The sequence below is a fragment of the Nylanderia fulva genome, unplaced genomic scaffold (assembly GCF_048542155.1).
Source record: "Nylanderia fulva isolate GAGA-0341 unplaced genomic scaffold, ASM4854215v1 Scaffold38, whole genome shotgun sequence".
NCBI lineage: Eukaryota > Metazoa > Arthropoda > Insecta > Hymenoptera > Formicidae > Nylanderia > Nylanderia fulva.
In genome coordinates this window covers 1,969,238-1,988,158 of record NW_028190455.1, presented here as the reverse complement: position 1 = coordinate 1,988,158, position 18,921 = coordinate 1,969,238, and the positions used below count along the sequence as shown (strand labels likewise).

At 34.9% G+C, this 18,921-nt stretch overlaps 4 protein-coding genes across 8 annotated transcripts in view; 2 read left to right on the top strand and 2 right to left on the bottom strand.

The window, feature by feature from the left end:
* Positions 1–10,015, top strand: part of skd (mediator complex subunit skuld) — a 37,053-nt gene extending 27,038 nt beyond the window's left edge. For 2 of the 3 annotated variants that reach the window (XM_029303207.2, XM_029303221.2), the window contains 9 exons: positions 115–1,920; positions 2,078–2,417; positions 2,647–2,960; positions 3,307–3,498; positions 3,622–3,966; positions 4,147–4,485; positions 4,773–5,054; positions 5,345–5,616; positions 5,948–10,015. In XM_029303207.2, the coding sequence (XP_029159040.2) occupies positions 115–1,920; positions 2,078–2,417; positions 2,647–2,960; positions 3,307–3,498; positions 3,622–3,966; positions 4,147–4,485; positions 4,773–5,054; positions 5,345–5,616; positions 5,948–6,080 (4,023 nt within the window). In that variant the 3' untranslated portion in view covers positions 6,081–10,015. The remainder of the gene's footprint in view (positions 1–114; positions 1,921–2,077; positions 2,418–2,646; positions 2,961–3,306; positions 3,499–3,621; positions 3,967–4,146; positions 4,486–4,772; positions 5,055–5,344; positions 5,617–5,947) is intronic. The other variant, XM_029303215.2, reaches the window with a different exon arrangement.
* On the bottom strand, positions 5,507–15,808 carry C1GalTA (Glycoprotein-N-acetylgalactosamine 3-beta-galactosyltransferase 1). Of its 3 annotated transcripts, none has more exons than XM_029303175.2 (7): positions 15,342–15,808; positions 13,845–14,052; positions 13,278–13,441; positions 10,711–10,886; positions 9,866–10,073; positions 9,642–9,780; positions 5,507–9,153 (listed from the first exon to the last, which is right to left on the bottom strand). In XM_029303175.2, the coding sequence occupies exons 3-7, from the start codon at positions 13,306–13,308 to the stop codon at positions 8,610–8,612; spliced, it is 1,098 nt and encodes a 365-aa protein (XP_029159008.1). In that variant the 5' UTR covers positions 13,309–13,441; positions 13,845–14,052; positions 15,342–15,808; the 3' UTR covers positions 5,507–8,609. The 3 variants fall into 3 exon arrangements, with proteins under 3 accessions (XP_029159008.1, XP_029159021.1, XP_029159014.1); XM_029303188.2 differs by lacking the exon at positions 15,342–15,808 and adding an exon at positions 14,839–15,268; XM_029303181.2 differs by lacking the exon at positions 15,342–15,808 and adding an exon at positions 14,213–14,419.
* On the top strand, positions 15,349–16,662 carry Trs20 (trafficking protein particle complex subunit 2). The gene is made up of 3 exons (XM_029303199.2): positions 15,349–15,969; positions 16,045–16,278; positions 16,398–16,662. Exons 1-3 carry the CDS (start codon positions 15,874–15,876, stop codon positions 16,494–16,496), a joined length of 429 nt encoding a protein of 142 aa, XP_029159032.1. The 5' UTR covers positions 15,349–15,873; the 3' UTR covers positions 16,497–16,662.
* A 49-nt stretch (positions 16,663–16,711) lies between these two features.
* Taf7 (TATA-box binding protein associated factor 7) lies at positions 16,712–18,676 on the bottom strand. Its single transcript, XM_029301395.2, has 7 exons — positions 18,490–18,676; positions 18,281–18,409; positions 18,105–18,185; positions 17,655–18,021; positions 17,229–17,582; positions 16,987–17,147; positions 16,712–16,880 (listed from the first exon to the last, which is right to left on the bottom strand). Exons 1-7 carry the CDS (start codon positions 18,574–18,576, stop codon positions 16,857–16,859), a joined length of 1,203 nt encoding a protein of 400 aa, XP_029157228.1. The 5' UTR covers positions 18,577–18,676; the 3' UTR covers positions 16,712–16,856.
* Between the last annotated feature and the right edge of the window lie 245 nt (positions 18,677–18,921).

Here is an 18,921-nt window from a genome sequence, read left to right as displayed (position 1 = left end):
AAAATTAATGTGTCTTGTATTATAACGACAAACAAAAAAAAACGAGGCTTTATAATGACAGCATGCTTAAAAGATTGCAGATGATGAATATAGTATATTTTTTAATGTTTACAGAATTTGAATCAGTTACAAATACAAACGCCGCCGGGCTCGAATAAATCCGGTGGATTGCACGAAGAAACAAGAATAGACGGTACGAACAAGAACAACAGTCGAGGAGTGACGGTTTTACGACCGGAAGAGCTCTCCAAGATGTTTCCTACTCCACCTTCTTTAGAGCATAATCCGGTTGCATCGCCTTGCCAGCTGAGCGATCCTCTCCTAGACCAAACTGAACTGCTGATGCCCACGCGTCCACTCAGACACTTGCCCGACATTTATCCTAACATGGGCTCTCCACAGGAGGAGCCGATCGAAGATTGGTCATACGTGTTCAAGCCGGCAGCTATCTGCAAGATGGTCGGTTCTTCCAAATACGCACCCCTCACGAATCTGCCTAGCCAATCTCTGCCATCCATCACACTGCCATCGCACTGCGTGTACAGACCTTCCTGGCAGTGCAATCCTGCTTCCACCAATCAGGCGGACAAATCTCTTCCACCGACCAGACCTGGATCCGTACAGCAGCAGCAGCAGCAACAACAACAACAACAGCAGCAGCAGCAACAACAACAACAACAGCAGCAGCAGCAGCAACAGCAGCAACAACACCAACAGCAGCAAGCGTGTCCTCCTTCAAGTCCAGCGCCACCCTACCGTGCAGCCACTCTTCCCGGTAGGCCGCCACCGCCGCCATACGATCAACCAAGTCCGGCTACCTCCACTACTTCTTCATATCTCAACAAAAATCTCAACAGCATCGAAGCGGATACACCGGGACCTGCTCGCGCGCCCGAATCTAATTCTCTTATAGTGAACATTCTCCTAGGCGACACGGCACTCAACATCTTCCGCGATCACAATTTCGACAGTTGCAGTCTGTGCGTTTGCAACGCCGGGCCCAAGGTAGTGGGCAATATCAAGGGCGCTGACGCGGGCATTTATCTCAGCAATTCGTGGGCGGGTTCCGCGCTTTTCCAGGACGATGATCCGATTAGATGCAGTTGCGGTTTCAGCGCCGTGGTGAATCGTCGACTCGCGCACCGGGCAGGTTTGTTCTACGAAGACGAGATGGAGATCACAGGCGTCGCCGAAGATCCGGCGGAGAAGAAGAAGGGCTTGCTCGCCACGACCGCGTGTCCCGGCGCGAAAACAACTCCGGACGGCCTCGACGTAATATCGCCCAACGTTCTCGAATTATTGCGCGAGCAATGCCTGATTGTTCAAAGTTCTGCCAGCAGTCTGTACCGAGCAGCTAGGATATGCGCCACCACGAAGAGTTATCCAACGTTAACGCCGACGGTCAACACACTAGAATTCAACGATGGTAACGAAGTTTGTGTCGCGGCGCTCGATCAGGGCAAGCTCGACGGCTCGCACAACGAGAGGGTTGTGCGCGTGAACGGTGTGCACCGATGGGTGTTCCTCAGAGCACGCGGACCCCAGTGCAGCGGCGATATTGTGCGTATGATGAGGTCGCTGCAGCCGCTGCTCCAGGACGCGGTACAGAAAAAATGTACGACCCGCATGTGGGAGGCACCCTACACCGTCGCCGGACCCCTCACATGGCGACAGTTCCATCGTTTAGCCGGGCGTGGCACCGACGATCGCTGCGAGCCACAACCGATACCTGCTCTAGTCGTCGGATACGATCGTGATTGGCTATCGTTGTCGCCGTACGCTATCTGCTTCTGGGAAAAGTTGTCGTTGGAACCGTTCGCCGGGCCCAGAGATGTCGCCTACGTGGTCGTCGCACCCGACAGCGACTGTATTGTTAATAGAGTCAAGTCATTCTTTCGAGAACTATCCTGTACATATGAGGTAAGCGTGCAAGTATTATTTATCTTACATAAATAATATTATTGATTTAATAATTCACTCTTTATGAATATCCGAGTTATTTTTTTTATCTGCTTTAAATGATATTTTCAATCTTTCCTGTAAGAAGAAAGTAATAAGATTAATTCATTCATCATAGATTTGCCGACTAGGAAGGCACACACCAATTTCGAAACAGCTGCGGGACGGAATCATACGCGTTGGCAAATCAACCGCGCAGAAACTCGCAAAACAACCAATCGATGAATGGTTCAAGTTTCTGGGAGAGAATCACCTAAGCGAATTATTGAGGCTGTATGCTCAAGTGTGCAATCATCGATTAGCTCCATATCTGACGCAGATTATACAAGATCGTAGTTTGTTAGATCCCGGTGATTCGTCCAACAAGCAGCAACAGCAGCAACAATCTACTATTCCTGTTCCCGATACTATGCCAGCTACACCCGACGTATTAACGACGATCAAACCCGAATCTGTCGGTACGTTTCATCGTACTTTAATGAGATAAACTTAGCGATATTATGCAGATCGATCGTTTTTAATCTTTATCAAGGTATAATTTTTTTTATCTTTTTATCAATATATTCAAGTACCAGCTGCATGTTTTCGACACATTGTATCGCGACAATTTCTTTACAACAGCTGTTTCACAAAGATATCTGTTCATTGACAAAAGAGTCAACAAGAATAACCCATTGTCTTTTGTAGAAGGGGAGAATCCACGAAGCGAGACTCCTTCCTCAACAAGTACAGCGACAAATCAGACCACTACTACTACAGCCGGCAATACAACACCGACTTCGCAAACCACAAGCACTACCACGCCGATTACTACGACTACAGGTCCGGACGAGGAGGAGATTGAGCCTCCGGCCATCGTTGTCTATTTTGTCGAACCTTTCTCCTTAGGCGGTACCGAGGATCCCGATCGACGACGACTCGCCATTTTAGCTCTCCTCAGAGCTTACTCATCCGCGATCAATAGCATGCCTGAGAATATGAGATCAAATATTCATGTCCAGGTAATAACCGATAGTCGAATGCAGAATTTTAATGATGAGGAATCAATGATTTGTTCATTTCTGATCCATATTGTGAGATTTTAAGACGCGAAAGAGTCAACTTCTGCACATAAATTGTACACATTTCACACGCGCAAATATTTATATAACATTCTAAGAATGTAATTGAAATTATTTTTAAATATGTGGATAATTTATTCAATGATTTAATTATTGATTAGCTTAAAGGAATCGAGATTTTCCTGAAAAATTTAACAAAAATTTAACATTTATGATCAGCCTTTTCAGAATGCAACATTGTACATCGCAAATTTACTTACGTGACTGCGATCAATTTGCTTTTTAGATAATATCCTTGGAGAGCATAATGGAATTGGGACGAGCTCGAGAGAGGCGAAAGATTCAAGACGAAATGCGAGCCTTAGCGTTGAATGTCTTCCCGCAAGGGCGTCGATTGTTGAATCACAATTCTACAGTAAAAAGTCTTACTGGTTTTGGTACTGCCGCCGCTGCAGATATCTTCCTCAAGAGTAAAGACGTAAGCTTCATTGCTCAAATCGCTTGTCACGACGTGATTGAGAAGATAATCCGCATTTCTATTCAATTTGCGCCGCGATAGTAGCATAAAATTAAAGACCCATGATGTATCAATCGTTTTCAGTCATTTAGTAATACTCTTGCAACTCTACATCAGGAACGGAACAAGGCACCTTATCGGCTCTACGCACCGGCCTTCGTGTTGGCACCGCTACGGGCGAAGAGCGAAGCTCCCGAATCATTTGGCATGGCCAGACCCGAAGAGTGCGGGGTGCTCTATCTCAGCTATTGCTTGAGCGAGGATCAGTCTTGGCTATTGGCAGCCGCGACCGACGACAGGGGTGAAATTTTTGAAACCGCTACCATTAACATTGACATACCCAATAGGAAGAGAAGAAAGCGAGCTTCAGCTAGGCGCATCGGCCTTCAAAAACTTATGGACTTTATATTAAGCGTAATGTCGCAAGGCGTAAGTACAAAATTTACAATACAAAGGATGTCTACTTATTTATCACCACTCTTATTATTCCAAATATACAAAAGTCTGCTCGATAAAACCATTGACACACTTTTTACACTTGTTAAAAATGTATTTTCTTTTGTTATTTGACTGTTCTTTTGTATTAATTATATTTTTTATGTATGTCAGGTACAACCATGGAGATTGGTCGTAGGTCGAGTCGGACGTATTGGACATGGCGAATTAAAAGGATGGAGTTGGTTACTTTCCAGAAAAGCACTCTTAAAAGCCTCGAAGCATCTGAAAGAGATATGCGGACAATGTAGTCTCTTGTATCCTTCAGCGGCACCTTGCGTACTCAGCGCATGCTTAGTCTCGCTCGAACCGGACTCTACTCTCAGATTGATGGCTGATCAATTCACTCCAGACGAGAGATTCAGTCAGGCATCTGTAAACTGCCAATTATCTACACCACAAGATGTCACGTGCACTCATATACTTGTTTTCCCTACATCCGCTACCACCCAGGTAAACAAGTTCAATTGTATCATATGTGTTTATTATAAAATATTCTCGCTAAGAATATTTATTTTGAGAATTACAAAATCTTTAATATTTAAATTAATACTTCTTTTATAAAAATTTCGCACGAAATGATTGAAAATAGATGACTTTTTGGAAACCAAGTTTCAGAGAATTAAATAAGTGATAAAAACATATTTAATTTCGAATATAAATTTTAGATACAATTGTAATTTAAAACTGAATTATAAAAAAAGATATGTTGAAAATTACATTTGATGTTATTGTTTCAGTCATCGCAGACAGCATTTCAAGAACAACATAACGTACCAGAATTAGGAGATGACGAATTATTCTCCGCTCTAAACGACGATATGCCAGAGGGAATGGAAGGAATGGGAGATTTTAACGATATATTCAATGTATGGCCTGAATCGGGTGCAGGCGGTGGACAAAGCCCGAGTGGAAGTCCGCATCGTCCCGAAGGATCACCACACGGAGGGGACGGCGGAGGATCGGGCTTAGGCAACCACGATGGACCTGGAAGTCCCTTTCCATGCAGTAATACGCCAAGAGTAAGTCAAATAGAAAAGGAAAAACGCGAATTATACTATAATATTAAAAAAAGGAAGACTCATAATATCAAACTTTAAAATTTGAGTTTTAGAATTATATATTTATAAACAATAAAATATTTTTATTAATTCTTTTATTCTTTATTTTCAATTTATGTTAATATTCTCTTTTCCATATTAGTAATCATATAAAAAATGTAAAAAAAGACACGAAGAAATCAGTAATTTGTTTCTTTTGATAAAATCTATTATGTGATGTGAAATCATGTACAAACTTTGGTTATCTGTAGATAGCGATAGCTGAACAGACGGAAGAGGTCGGTACGCTTCTGCAACAACCACTCGCTCTCGGCTATTTAGTATCGACTGCGCCAACGGGACGAATGCCACCGTGGTTCTGGGCAGCTTGTCCTCATCTTGAAAATGTCTGTCCGGTATTTTTGAAGAACGCGTTACATCTGCACAGTTCCACGATACAACAGAATAGCGATGATATACTTCAGCAGCAAAGCGCACCCACTGCTCATCCGTTAGACTCGCAATATACCACCGACGTTCTTAGGTTTGTATTCGCGATTATATAGTACATTAAGTCTGTTCTTTTCAATTGAACTTAGTTGCACAAGTTCAGAGTTTATCTGTTTGTTTTAGCTGAACTGCCCGCACTAGTTCAGAGTTTATCTTTTTTCTTCTAATGTCGAGTAAAAGAGATAAACTCTTGAACTAGTGAACTAGAGTTCAGCTAAAACGAAGATCTTTTTTATACACCTCATTGGAAGGAAAAGGACAAACTCTGAACTAGTGCGACAAGTTCAGCTGAAAATAACAGACCTATTGTTAGAAGAATTTACACCTCGAATTGTTATTACTGAGTAATTTCTCATGATCGACAGGTACGTGTTGGAAGGATATAACGCACTGTCGTGGCTCGCGTTGGATGCAAACACCAAGGACCGATTATCCTGCTTACCTGTGCACGTGCAGGCGCTCATGCATCTCTACCATGCGGCGGCAGCTCTCGTCTGACCCACACCCTCTCCCGTTGTAGTGCAGTATGTGCACCTCTCTCACGCACTCCTTATTATACCGTCACTCGGGGCTTTACGAGAGCAACTGATTTCCTATGCCCTTTTACCTATACCTATACTACGTTAGTTAGGTATTTAGAGAGAAAGAGATTGTGTCTAGGTACAGAGTACGATCCTTCTCGACCATATGTAAAGAGAACCGAGAATCTTTTTTACTCGGAAAATTATAATTAACACGACACACACATACACACAAGATAACACAGTGATGAATGCTGCAATGGTTGAAAAAAAAATTTGAAAACCCGATGGGAACGAAATACAACGCGCCTACGCGCGACTCTCTTTACCATTTTTCTATTATATAACAGGCGAAATAGATTGTACTTTGTGTTTATGATCGTATCTCGTATTTCATAAGAGAAATGCGTATTCAGTACGACTATTGCCAATGAAAACTTGAATGACAGAAACGAATGTATTACAGAAAAATGAGAATGCAAGTGATGAGTGATATTGCGAGAAAGGGAGATAGGACAGGAGAGAGAATGGGAATGAAAGTGGGTGAGAGAGAGAAAAGAACGAAAGTATGAAAGAGAGGGAGAGAAAGGGAAAGAGAGAACGAAGTTGAAAAAGAGAGTGCATAATAAGAAAATGATTTTCGATTGCCTCTCTATCGATAGATAGTTGAATTTACAAATCAGAATCTCTAGAAAAAATTACGTAACCAAAAGTTTTTAATTGTAAATTAAATTTTGTACAAAGCTTTTATTATTAATGACGATGAAGTAATATAAATGATATTACGTTGTTTTTTAATTTTATATAGATGATATAAAAAAAAAAAGAAAAAGGTGGACTTCTTTTTTATAAGCGATGCCTCGTATAAGCCCCCGATGTGAGATATAAGTATAATGATTATAATATTATATTATGCTCGCGCGGTACTGGGTCGCTGTTATCATGTTTCCTGGACCCGTTAGCGCAATTTTTCGATGCTGTTTGACAAATTTTATTCGGATTAGGTGACCTCTATATATTATACATACATTATAGTGTAAAATATTGTTTTTAAATAATTTATGAAGTGAGACATCGCCGAGATTAGATAATTGAGAGTGAAAGAAGGAGATAACGAGCGAGAGTGAGAAGAGAGTGAGCGAGAGAATGAGAGAGAAAGAGAGAGAACGAGCCAATTATGTAGTGATTGTTTTTTCCTCCAATTTAATTCTGAATGAAAAAAAAGAAAAGACATGGAGAAAGAGAGAAATGTGGGGCGCGTCTGAGTGGAGCCACGGTGGCCAATTGCGTCAGTCGCATAGTACAAATATGACTTGTACATAGAATCCCTAACTCCCTAATTAATTCATTAATTTACTCACACACCCACACTCACTCTGTATCTATAGTATTTATTACTGGGTAGTACGTCATTATTGGGATTATTATTATTATTATTATTATTAAAATTATTATTACCATTATTATATTAATATTACGAAATACAGTTTTATGTGTATATATATATAATTATATACGTGATTTTTTTGTATTTGCAGCGCCCGAAAAAACTTACGTACGTTGCAAGCACAATAGAAATTTGTAAAATTTTGTCTCCTGTATAAGCAAGAAAAACATAAAACGTGTATAAGTAGACTGAGAATTTAAAACTGATTGAAGATTTTTCATATCTCGCATGATGTGAGATTGCTTGTATCACTTAGACTTTCTGGACCATATATATCTATACTTTTTAATTCTCATATATATACAAAGTGAGTTTTTAATCTTGACAGAAAATTTATTTTGAAAATATAATTTTACAAAAAACTTCAAATAAAAGTTGTATTTCTAGAGGGAAATGTGCAATAGTGACTATGGTTTGACTTTAATTTAAAACTTTTATTTAAAAAGGTTTTCTTTAGTAAAATTGCATATTTTTGAAATATTTACCTGTTAAGATTTTTAAAAAAACTCATCCTGTATATATGTATATATATACATTTGCAATATTATTATAGGAAATATATTTAATTTAAGAACAGAAAATAAAATCCCGCAATTTCAAAAACGTATAAATGGATAATAAAATAAAACTTATTCTTTTTCTGTGCAGATAAACTATGTGTGTGTGTATATATATATAATATATATAATATATATATATATATAAAAATCATTTAACATGAGATGCACTTATCTAGGAAATTATTATCATATCTTATAAATTTAAAAAATAACAATGTTATTAAGAAATGCGACACAATTATGATTTCTTTTGTGCTTGCAATATATATTTCCTCCTCCTTTCACTCTGCACTATCATTATATCCATTATGGCTTTACAACATCCTCGACTCTCTAACATAGATACGTATATAAAGAGTTCATTTATCTAAGAAGTACGATATATCACACTTTTTTCCTCTGAGAACATATTACATTCGTATCGTTGGCTCGAATGGACTAGTATCGTGTATAAAAGAAAGAATCAGAATCTTACTATCTATTTACGAGAATTTACGGACTAGTATTCGGTCAACGTTAACGGTCGATCCGCAGATGGTTTTTCCAGGCCGTGATTGATGCCGTATGGCCTCAAGTGATAAATCAGATACTCGAGAACGTACATCATGTTCGGTGACACGTAGTGAAACGAAACCGCGCTGTCCGAACAGCAATTTAAGCCATCCTTGGTATCGTAATAGATATACTTCCAATACCAGAAATTCTTGTCCACATGATTGGGTATCAAGTGGTGCTCCGGCACGAATGGAAAGAATCTACCCCGTCCGTGAGGATCTCTAGTGTCCATCGCTCGTACGCCGATCTTTTCAAGACATTTTCCCATCTCCACATCCTCCGCGCCACCATTATCCGGTCGGCACTTGGTTTTATCGGGTAAGCCCATCTCCACGAATTTACGTAAACCTTCCTTACTAAGTACGTATCCTGCACCACCGCTCATGTAGCCTTGTTTTACAAAAGGCTTAAATCTGCAGCCAAAATATAGTGACGAATTTGGATTGTAAGATGATAACATGTATCGCAGATTTTCCACTACTACATATCTGCAAACAGATTTAAAAATTAATTTGCGATTGCATACATATGTATCATAATGTATAGTAGTATAACTTCTTTAATTTTATCTCGTAATTGTGCGGGTAAAATGTAATATGCGCAGATAAGATAGATGCACAGTAGCTCTCCTCCCCCTCTCTCTCTCTCTCTTCATGTTAGCTTTCTCTCTTTTTGTTTCTTTAGTTCGTTAATGTATTTAAAATAATCAATATAAATGTAAAAATCTCAATGAAAAATTATAAAGAAATAAGTTGTAATATATACTTTAAATTAATGAAGCGGGAGTTTATACAATTTTCCTTTTTTTCTAATTTATGTTTTTCCAAATTTTTTCAGCATACGTTCCATATCCATTTGAATATTAATATCAAAGATGCCAATAAAAAGAATTGTTATTGTACATTTGTGATTATAAATTAGAGATAAAATTCACATGCATGCATATACATATATTGCGTGCGCAAGCAACACTTACGTGTCATCGTCAGCTTTCATGAACCAATCCACTTGGTCTTTGTACTTTTCATAAGCGTATTTAAACGCTTCTTTGGTTTTCGCCCACAGATTATCTCTACCTTCCTTTACTGGCAGAACTACAGTAGGTAAGCTAGCGTCTGAAAATAAACGATACATATTACTGTGTAAGCTTCTTGCTTGTATTACAAATTTTTTTGTCTACAATTTTCTAAAATGTTATACCTTCCGCAGAACTCATGAATAAAAGTATGTTACAGCGTTTTCCCCACGTCGCTTTCACATGACGAGCCTTACTCTGATGATTCTTTGGACCAGTCATAATCCAACAAAGGACACGCACTTTCTTCGCCATATCCTGAGCTATCCTATCTTCTCCTTTGTGAAAATCTTCATCTTCACCATGAAATTTTACTTCTGTTTCAGGACCAATCTATTGGATCGTCAAAAAGATAATTAAGAAATTTTTCAATACATAAAAATCATTCCATATGCAATCACTAAATGATGATTCTATGATAAATTTTACTTTTTCGCACAGATGTTTCTACAGTTTAAAAAAAATTTTAAACATTTTTCCTCATTTAGTTTTTCGATTTAGCAGTTTTTAAAAATTGGTATAAACATAAATGGTTTATGCTAATTTTTACAAGAAATTTGAATATCTCTAGATTTAAAGATTGAAGATTTTTAAGAAATATAAATAAAAAAATGAATAGGCTCTTTTTAATATATTAAATATAAAAAAATTTAAATAGCAATCAAGTTAATAATAAAATGAAGAAGTAGGTGCAATATTAACTATGTCGAAATTTTTTTTAATAAGTATCATCAAAATGTAATAACATGTAATGCTTTTTTTTAAATTTTGTAAATATTCAAATTAATGATTATTAAAATATGTGAAAATTAATATTTGTCATATTGCAAAAATCAAGTTTTCAACAAAGTATGTTGTGCAATAAATTAATTGTTTATTAAATGATTTCATATTAAGTGACCTTCATAATAAATTCTTAAAAGTTTTATTTAAAATGAAATAGAATATTCTACATGCATTGTATACTGACCTCTGACTCCAATTCCGAATAATGATGAGGATCTCTAGAAAGACCAGAACTACCCGGCATCCACCTAAAAATGTGTGGTACATCTCTTGTGGATGTAATAAGCAGACATGCCGATAAAAAGCCAAAAGCCATTCCAGCAGCGAGTGTCAGTATAAAACGCCGTCCACTTCGACCGCCTGTATATAAAATTGAAAGATTGTAAATTATAAAACTATAAATATAATTTGTGAAAAAAAACTAAATAAAATAAGGGCTAGTAAGAGCCAAGCGCAGTAAATGATGCACGTTTTTGTGATATAAACTTGATATAAAACTTATTATTTTAAATGTTTCGGTTCAGATTTGGACCCTCTTCAGTACACTGCCAAACAAACACATAAATATACATGAATTCTTAGTTTATTAGACAAAGATATAAATTAATGTTAATAAGTTATAATTAAATTTAAATAGCATCAAGCGATCAGATAGTCATAAACAATAAGAGTCAGTAAGGTAAAATAAAATTGAAAATTGGTACATACAGTTAAAAGCCAGAGTTATATGTATAAGCATGTGTCCGCGGCTGTCATATTATATAGTGATGGAATGTACACTCTAAAAACAGGCGTGTACTTTTTAAAAATTTTATACATGTAATTATGTAGTAGCATTTCACACATTTTTACTGAGATTTTTTATAATTATTTCTTTATTATTTTTTTATTATTTAGAATTTTATACAGTTCTTGTACTTATTATATAAAAGACTATTTATATTAATATATTTCAAATATATGTAATTTTTTTAAATCCTATGTTAACAACTCTCATATGTTATTAGTATATAAAAAACTTATAATGCGTTTAGAATAAGTTCGTGAGTTTTGAATTAATATGTAAATCTTTTCGTGTATTATACTCCCGAAACACGTAATTTGCTTGTTTAGCACATATTTATATTAAAATAAATGTGTAATTTTATTTTTACACAGTTATTCTAAGTGTGTTATAAAATAAAGTGTTTTCAAATCACACGCGATGATGTGTTGTTGCAAGTATAAAACATTTGAAACACATTTATGCAATTATACATGAAAAATATGTATTGTATGTTAAAATGACGTACTTTATTACACACTTGTTTTTAGAGTGTATCAAGTAATTACGCCTTTCACAGAGAGAGAGAGAGAGAGAAAGATTCCTGTCGTAAAAAAAACAGCCATACGGCAATTATGTGGTACAAGAACTAATAAATGGATAAAGTGTATGTTATGTTCAATGCGTAATTATTAGAAGACGACTTACTCAACCCATCCGGAACAACCGTTGATAGCCACGAGCTGACTGTTAATTTCTCAAGTAAAACATCGCTATTTGACATTGCGATAAAATAAGCAATACACTAAGATGCTCGAGAACTTATTTTATGCTGAACTCTATTAACGACAACCATGCAGATGGTGTTTTTTATTTCAGTCTCCCGTATGTACCATCTCTGAACAGTTTAGGCCTGTGGTCTGTGACCTTAATATGAGACCTTTCTTACAATGGTATTAACACTATAATAATTATGTATTGGACATAATTATGTCTTCCTTCCTCACACACACACTTTATTCACTTATTAGTTCTTGTACCACATAATGTCGATTGACATACTTGGCTGTCTTTTGTATGGCCAAAACCGATATAAAAGGCGTAATTACTTACATAATGGCTTTTAACTGTATGTACCAATTTTCAATTTTATTTTACTTAATTGACTCTTACTGTTTATGACTATCTGTGATCGCTTGATACTATTTAAATTTAATTGTCACTTATTAACATTAATTTATATCTTCGTCTAATAAGCCAAGAATTCATGTATATTTTTGTTTGTTTGACAGTGTACTGAAGAGTCCAAATCTGACCCGGAACGTTTAAAATAAAGTTCTATATCAAGTTTCTATATCAAGTTTACATCACAAAAACATGCACCATTTACTGCGCTTGACTCTTACTAGCTCTTCTTATTTTATTTATAAATATAATATTTCTATATTCAATGTACATATTTATAAATTATAAATTAATATAATCATAAATAGATTTGTCCATTGTCAATATTTCTGAACATTTTTCATGCTTAAATATTCCAAAATTTAAATTTTAATTTAAGAAGGATATCTAATAAAGGGACTATCATTTTTTACTTTTAATAATTTCATTAAACATGCATTATCTTATTCTAAACAAAAAAATTTTCTTTTGTTATTTAGGCTATAAGAATAATGTGTGGATAGGTCTATCTATATGTAAATTATTATAAAAATTGCCTTATTTATAAAAAATTTGATCAAATTTCCATATTTGTAATTCAAATGTACGGCATTTATTATGTATAATGTTTGTATTTTAGATTATAAATAATTAAATGAACGCGATTGTAATATATGTAGATTAATTTTGCAATATAATATAAACAAAATGCATGGTTCCTGTTTTGACTTTTAAATAAAATTGAACGTTTTGTTGTGAGATAGGGAAACAAACTCGAATAAAAAATTATTTACAAATAATTAAGTAGACATTAAAGTAGTTACCATCAAAACTGGGAAGTCGCTGCTGCACCATGATATATGATATAAATCGCGATTTAACTCACAATCAATAATGTTACAAATACTTCAATAAGAGTTATAGTCTCCTTCGCATCCATTTTTACTTGTAAAAATGCATGATATTACTGATACTTTATTACTGCTCCCTAAAATATTAAAAGCATATAATTAGTATTCGTGATTAACTTGATGAGTCTTACCTCAACTAATTTTATAGAATGCAACAAATATCGAAAATATTTGAGATACAACATTTACATTATCTTTATCTATTAATGTCAATGTTTTATATCTTGATCTATTTTATCTATAAAAGTCATGAAGATTAAAAAATTATACTATTATGTCTATATATTGATAATGTATTATATCTACAAATAATGCTATTAATGTATTCTTAATTCTATTTAACATTTTTTTAGTTTATTGTACTATATAACAATATTAATGTTTTATCAATTGGTGAATTCAATATCATACACTATAACTTTTTCATGAAATTTATAAGATAAATTTATTCAATAATCTATAATTTATATTCATACATACTTAATAAATGGAATGTTTTGATAGGATAATACACTCTTGAAGGCCATATTTTAAGCTCATATATTAAGCTTGTTCATCACAAAAAATAAATAATCTTTGTAGTACACATCTTCCTTATCTTGTTCTATCTTTAGTTGAGAGAAATTGGTAAATAATACCAATAAGTCTTTATTATCTAATATATTGCAAACTCTTTGAGTTCAGAGATCTGAAATCAAAACAGATTAAAGACATGAGAGGTATATCGTTAAATAAATAGCTTGATAAAAATCAATAAAACCACTTGAAGATAACATTAATTCAGTGTACAATAAAAATATAAAAAATTAATTTTTATATTTTAATATATATACATATCAACCACTCACAAATCACTTTTAACATGACAATTGTCATCTTGCTCTTTATTTCTTTACTGTTAGCACTCTCTCTGCACCATCTGAACTGTTTGCGTACTGCTGACATATGAAATATTATCTTCAAGTGGACAAGCAATTTATTACAAAGGAAAGCATTGACGTGCATACACAAATAGAACTAAGGAAATCTGCAAATGTCTAATGTGTAGCCTGCAACTGTTACGCAACGCAGTTATTATCTGTTTATGAAACATACAAAATAAAGTGTATATATTTTATGTAATAGATTTATATCAAGTACGTACATACGATAACTCAAATATGTAATATATCATAAAATAACTCATACTATTAATATTACATTTATTTTAAAAAAGTATATAAAAACGTGTATTAATGACAAAAATTAAGTTGCGCAGGAAGAAGAAAGAATTAATTCTGTGATAAAATAATCACTTGTTTAGTTCGCTCTTATCTTATCTATCACTCTCTGCAAATTGTTCTTCTAGTTAAAAATGATATAACTGATACTTAATAAAATTCAACAATTTATATTCTGTGAGTTTTGAGTTATAAAATAAATAATGTTTTCAGTTATAAAATAAGTATATTTATGTTCATATAAATGTATATACCTGCTAACTTTGCACACTGGACAATTTCATATTCGCCAAGAAAGCTGCTATTATTTACCGCAATTAATAATAAATGCCAGGTTTGCTTATCGTGTAAAAATCACGCGCGATTAAAACTTAATAATATATACTTTCGATGCATCCGGCATTCACGACGCATCCTTCTACCATAAAATCTTCTTCTACACGTATTATGAAACCGCATTCAATCGTGTTTACTCGATCAAATGTGCCGGATACGTTGAAACTGAGTATCATCAGCACGGAGATCAATTACAGATTAAGAAATTAACATATGTGATTCGCAGATCCGTCAAACATATCTACCGATTGTTGTATACTATTCGCGGAAGGATTCAACGCAGCGAACATTTTTTTCCCCACGAGCAAGAATGCACGAACAAAACACACAAAGGCACTCTGGAATGCATTCGGTAGATAAGGATCGACGATGCACCGAGGTATATATATATATATATGTGTGTATGTGTATGTATACATACCAGTTCAAAGGTGTCCGATTACCGAGGCCGACGTCTCCATTCCGACTCGCGAGTTACTGGTAATGCGCGACCGATAACATGCCTTATCGCTCGTTCGAGAGAGGAAGCGTCCAAGGAGGTGGTGACGGCGATACGGCCGCGGCGTCCCAGATGATGCGTGTGTGCGTGTCGTATCGCGCGACGTGACGCGACGCGCAATCTCTTCATTATACACGGAGATTATACACCCTCGGTATCATATTCCTCTCCTTCGTCGCCCGCGCGCGCGAGAACTGTCATTGCATATCCTTCTCACTAGTACTCCGTTATTTTCCGCGGATCGGGCTAATTACACGTCACACATACATATATGTACGTCAACGCTGTCCCGCGACAAGGTGGTTCGATGACAAGGGAGTTCCTTGTGTACTCACGTGCGACTCGCGCGTAAGTACAGGACCTGTCAAAAGCGACGAAATGTCAAATGCGTCAGCAATAATATACATATGTGTCGCAGTGATCGAAGATTGACATTTGCGGTGTGAATGACACGATGACAGCTAATTATTATTTCGCGATCGTCGGCCACGCCGACAATCCGCTGTTCGAGATAGAATTCAATAATGCTGGGAAGAGAGAGGACGCGAAGGTTAGTTTACTTTGAAAACTATGCTACGATTTTCATTGATTCGTATATTTGTTTACCTTTGTTTTTTTTCTTCAGAAAGAGGATCATTCGCACTTGAATCAGTTTATCGCTCATGCGGCGCTCGATCTTGTGGACGAGCACACGTGGAAAACCACCAACATGCATCTGAAGGTCGTAGATAAGTTTAATCAATGGTTCGTTAGTGCTTTCGTGACAGCGACTCACATTCGATTTGTCATGGTGCACGATAGCAAGAACGAGGATGGGATTAAAAATTTCTTCAACGAAATGTACGAAACATATATCAAGGTGAATATCTCTTCTACGATATTGAAAATTTATTCAGTTCCATTTAATGATTATGCGTATACATGTATTGTAAGATTATGGAAAGATTGCATACATTTGTACGTTTTTTTTTGTTTCAGTACTCTATGAATCCATTCTATAAGTTAAATACTCCTATTAAATCTGTGGGATTTGAAAAAAAGGCACAGTTGTATGGTAGAAAATATTTATCTTCGTAAACAGCAATTGATATTGAAAACTAATTTTATAGAAAGGTGTTTATAACTTATTCTTCACTGTATTTTATTTTAAAAATTATGATATTATAAAATATATTATCAATAAGAGTCCTAAATATGTACATTTGAAAGAATATGTATCATTAAATAGATAAAATGATTACAATTCTTTTCATTATTTTCACACAATATATACACAATTAAAAAAGTATAAATTATAATTATGTTTATGTATTTCAATTATATATACAATTAATATGTAATTGTATAATTATTGAGTAAGAGAATAACAAAATAATTTCTATTTTAAGCACATAAATTTGTGACAATTTATATATGAAACTTTATACTACACATTTTCTATTCCAGTTCTAGATCTTGTATCTGAAATGTAAAAACAAATATATATATTTATAAATCAGAATAGGTGTTAAATACAAATTGTGAGAGAGAGAGAGAAATATATATACATATATAATTTTCATTATACCTCTTGTACTTTCTGCATTTCTTGAGTTAACAAATTATCTAAGATCTCTTGGAAACGCTGTCTCAGTTTGACATTTTCAATATTAGCTATTTCAATCTCTTGCTGTTGTCTTCTTTGCCGTAGTTGCGCCAATTCCGCGTGAAGAGCAGCAAGACGTGCGTCTAGATTTTTTTTAGACAAATAAAAGTTAAAAATATTGTTTTTATAGATACAAGTAATTAAAAGTACTTATTTAAAATTACCTTTAGATATAGATACTGGTAAGTCTGCAAAATTATCTGGAATAATATATTCCTCGTGAAATGGCTCCAATTTTGAAACTTTTGTTGAAGTAGGATCATCCTGTTGCTTTTCAGTTTCCATATCGCCATTGTCATTTTGAAACATTTCTTTACTAAATTCAGTAACTAATCCGCTACTCGTCGTCGCATTATTACTTGATCTTTCAGAATATGCAGCTTGCATAGAATTTGAATCTGAAACTCTACTATCTGCCGTAAGATGACTATTCTCATCTAATTCCATCACATTTATGTTTGCCTCTTCATCATCGTCTTCGCTATCGCTCACAGCTTCACCAAATATGTCATGTTCAGCTGGAATATAAGTTATAAAGTAGAAAACCAATTCCTACATTTCTTATAAATAATGTTTGAAACATCACTTACCAACATCCAGACTTTGAGATGTATTTCCATTAATATTTTCCCGTTTAGTTTTAACTGTGCCAGATGATGATACTTTACTAGGTTTTGACTGATCTTCATCCTCGCATATTACTTCCCACTTAACATTAACAGCATCATTGTCTTCTCGCAATAAACGTTTAACTTCCTTCTCGATTTCTGGTGCTTCCACATATTTCTTCTTCAAAGTTTTTCTAAATCTTCTACGTCTTACATTTTTAGTAGGCGGTGTTATACCGTGAGGCCAAAGAAATTTTTTATCAACCTTATTTGGATCTTTCTTTTTCTGCTTAACAGGAGATTCTTCATCTGTTGCAGTATGATCGTCCTCTTCTTTACATATCAGAAGCTGAAAAATATCAGAAAAAAATATTATAAAGTACATAAAAAAACTTTACTTTCATGTTGTACTGTAATATTCTTTCAGCTTACCTGGCACACATCGGCAGTTTTATAAAAACTTTTGTTATCAATTGTTTTTAAAGATTCTACTATTGTCGGTAAATCCACAACCTAAACAAAAATGTTAGTATATGAATAAATCTATATTTACGCATAAATTATATTTTAATGATTTCAATCAAATAATGCATTATAACAATATTAACCTTAGCATGAAGCAGCCAGTGATCAAACCTGACTTCACCATAACGCATATCATTTTCTAATTTTATCATCAACCTGTCTTTTAAAGGTAAACTGCTACGTAATGCTTCTCTTAGTATTCGAGCGGGATCCTTAAACAAAAATTAATTATTTAACAAGATTTTCAATCATCTAAACAAAAAGCAAGTTATATTAAATACAAAAAATATACCGGTGGCAGTCGCAAAATAAATTGACTCTCCAATTCAACTTGCGGTTCATTGCGACTTTTGTAGTCGGTATTTGGATGACGATTCATTTTTTTCTTCGAGCCTTTTACAATTTATAAAACGATAAGTCTAAAATCCAGCACCTGTCACATCCAAAGTCTCATCTCTCTATTTAACAGCACAGGCATAAAATATATAGATTGCTTATCTTCATCATGAACGCAAGAGAACTCACAAAACTTTCTGATTGGTCAATCGCACTAGTGTAATGAAAACTAGATATCCATCTAGTGACTTTAAAAATCCCCAATAAGTCGATGTAAGTGCTTGCAGCTAGTGCTTGTTTCCAATCTATATATTTTCTATCTATGACTCAAGAGATTGACAGATCGCGAGCACGCTGCTTCACTGCTCATGCGCGAATGTGCCCCACC

Coding starts and splice junctions, on each gene's coding strand:
- C1GalTA (XM_029303175.2), bottom strand. CDS start 13,308: ATGGTGCAGCAGCGACTTCCCAGTTTTGATG. Junction 10,887..13,277: donor GCGACTTCCCAGTTTTGATG/GTAACTACTTTA, acceptor TTTTATATACAG/GCGGTCGAAGTGGACGGCGT. Junction 9,781..9,865: donor ATTCATGAGTTCTGCGGAAG/GTATAACATTTT, acceptor GTTTATTTTCAG/ACGCTAGCTTACCTACTGTA.
- Trs20 (XM_029303199.2), top strand. CDS start 15,874: ATGACAGCTAATTATTATTTCGCGATCGTCGGCCACGCCGACAATCCG. Junction 15,970..16,044: donor GGAAGAGAGAGGACGCGAAG/GTTAGTTTACTT, acceptor TTTTTTCTTCAG/AAAGAGGATCATTCGCACTT. Junction 16,279..16,397: donor TGTACGAAACATATATCAAG/GTGAATATCTCT, acceptor TTTTTGTTTCAG/TACTCTATGAATCCATTCTA.
- Taf7 (XM_029301395.2), bottom strand. CDS start 18,576: ATGAATCGTCATCCAAATACCGACTACAAAAGTCGCAATGAACCGCAA. Junction 18,410..18,489: donor TTATTTTGCGACTGCCACCG/GTATATTTTTTG, acceptor TTTTTGTTTAAG/GATCCCGCTCGAATACTAAG. Junction 18,186..18,280: donor ACTGGCTGCTTCATGCTAAG/GTTAATATTGTT, acceptor ATTTTTGTTTAG/GTTGTGGATTTACCGACAAT.